This window comes from Giraffa tippelskirchi, chromosome 6 (genome assembly GCF_054371585.1).
Source record: "Giraffa tippelskirchi isolate mGirTip1 chromosome 6, T2T-mGirTip1v1.2.pri, whole genome shotgun sequence".
Taxonomy (NCBI): domain Eukaryota; kingdom Metazoa; phylum Chordata; class Mammalia; order Artiodactyla; family Giraffidae; genus Giraffa; species Giraffa tippelskirchi.
In genome coordinates this window covers 87,483,979-87,485,617 of record NC_137280.1, presented here as the reverse complement: position 1 = coordinate 87,485,617, position 1,639 = coordinate 87,483,979, and the positions used below count along the sequence as shown (strand labels likewise).

The 1,639-nt window shown below is 39.2% G+C and overlaps 1 protein-coding gene across 1 annotated transcript; it reads right to left on the bottom strand.

The window, feature by feature from the left end:
• Nucleotides 1-209: 209 nt before the first annotated feature.
• On the bottom strand, nt 210-1,244 carry LOC145510831 (olfactory receptor 7A10-like). The gene has a single exon (XM_081503019.1). The coding sequence runs from the start codon at nt 1,212-1,214 to the stop codon at nt 210-212; it is 1,005 nt and encodes a 334-aa protein (XP_081359145.1). The 5' UTR covers nt 1,215-1,244.
• Nucleotides 1,245-1,639: the final 395 nt, after the last annotated feature.

Here is a 1,639-nt window from a genome sequence, read left to right as displayed (position 1 = left end):
AGTTCCTTGCAATACATAGGATTTTTCAACTTTTTCATATCAAAGTTTGAGAAAAAAAGTAAAGAAACAGGAAGAAAAAAAAGAGAAGAAAGCCATTGAATATCTTCATTAGTAAATGAGGTAATTCCATTGTAACAGGTAGTTGAAAAAATAAAAATTCAGGAAATAAATAAAAGAGCAACTTTGACTTCCACAGTCTGATTAAAGAATCACAACAACTGACTCTGAGGCATTGAGCCCTGCAATGATGGGCATTTCTCCAGATCCAGAATTATTCGCCTTTTTAGACTCACCTTCACAAAGAGTCTTTTCAGAGCCCCCTTTATGTCTTTATTTCTCAGACTGTAGATAAAGGGATTCAGCATGGGTGTGACCACAGTGTACATAACCGAGGCTGTTGCGCTTGAGTGTGAGCTCTGGGTAGCAGCAGAGCTAAAGTACACTCCTAGGCTTGTAGAAAAAAATAAGGAGACAACTGAGAGGTGAGATGCACAGGTAGAAAATGCTTTATACTTCCCTTGAGTTGATGTGATTCTACGTATGGAGGAAACAATCTTTGAGTAAGAGTAAAGGATACCAGTCAGGGCACCACTACCTAGCAGGACAGTTGCAAAATAAATCACCATGTAATTAAGAAAGTTGTCAGAACAGGCAAGTTGGGTCATCTGACTGAGGTCACAAAAAAAGTGGGGGATTTCCACATTAGTGCAAAAGTTAAGCTGCAACATCATTAAGCTTTGTAACAAGGAATTCAGAATACACGTGATCCAAGACACCAGAACCAGTAGTCCACAGATCCGGGGATTCATGATGATTATGTAGTGCAGGGGGTGACAAATGGCTACAAAGCGGTCATAGGCCATCACTGTCAGGAGGAAGATGTCCAACACTGCAGAGAGTAGGAAAAAATAAATTTGTGTGATGCAGCCTTCAAAGGTTATAACTTTGCTCTGGGTCTGGATGTTCCACAACATCTTTGGGACAGTGGTAGAGATGAAGCAGATGTCTACAAAGGACAGGTTGGAGAGGAAGAAGTACATGGGGGTGTGGAGGTGGGGGTCTGAGCTGACGGCCAGGATGAGGAGCAGGTTTCCAAACATGGTAATCAGGTACATGGAGAGGAAAAGTCCAAATATGAGGGGCCGCAGTTCTGGTTCATCCGATAATCCCAGGAGAATAAATTCTGAAATTTGTGTTTCATTGCCTGGTTCCATGTCTTTGAAGTAACTACCAGGAAAGAAAAAAATGATATTACAAATATTCACACAAACTTGAATGAAACATATAATTAAAATTGGCCTTACACTTGGCCATCAAGAAACTAATTTTAATATTCTGTGTGCAGATCTGATTTAGTGTTTTCCCTGTGCCACCTCCGACTTGGAATTTTTGTTCCAATCAACTTTTCCCCCAAGAAGTCATGTATTCTACAGTTTTAATGAAAAATTCTTCATGATTTCAGGAATGTAAATTGAGGTCTGACCATGATTCATTAATAGTTACTATCTAGACAATTACTTCAAAGGTCCTGGAGAGCAAAAGTGCCTACAGTTCAATGATGGAGAAAAATATGTAAGCCATTAACAACATTATACAATACTTACAGATGGCAACAAGTAGTATAAAGAAATCTAAAGCA

What these genes read in the sequence shown, in the direction of transcription:
- LOC145510831 (XM_081503019.1), bottom strand. Translation starts at nt 1,214, where the DNA reads ATGGAACCAGGCAATGAAACACAAATTTCAGAATTTATTCTCCTGGGA.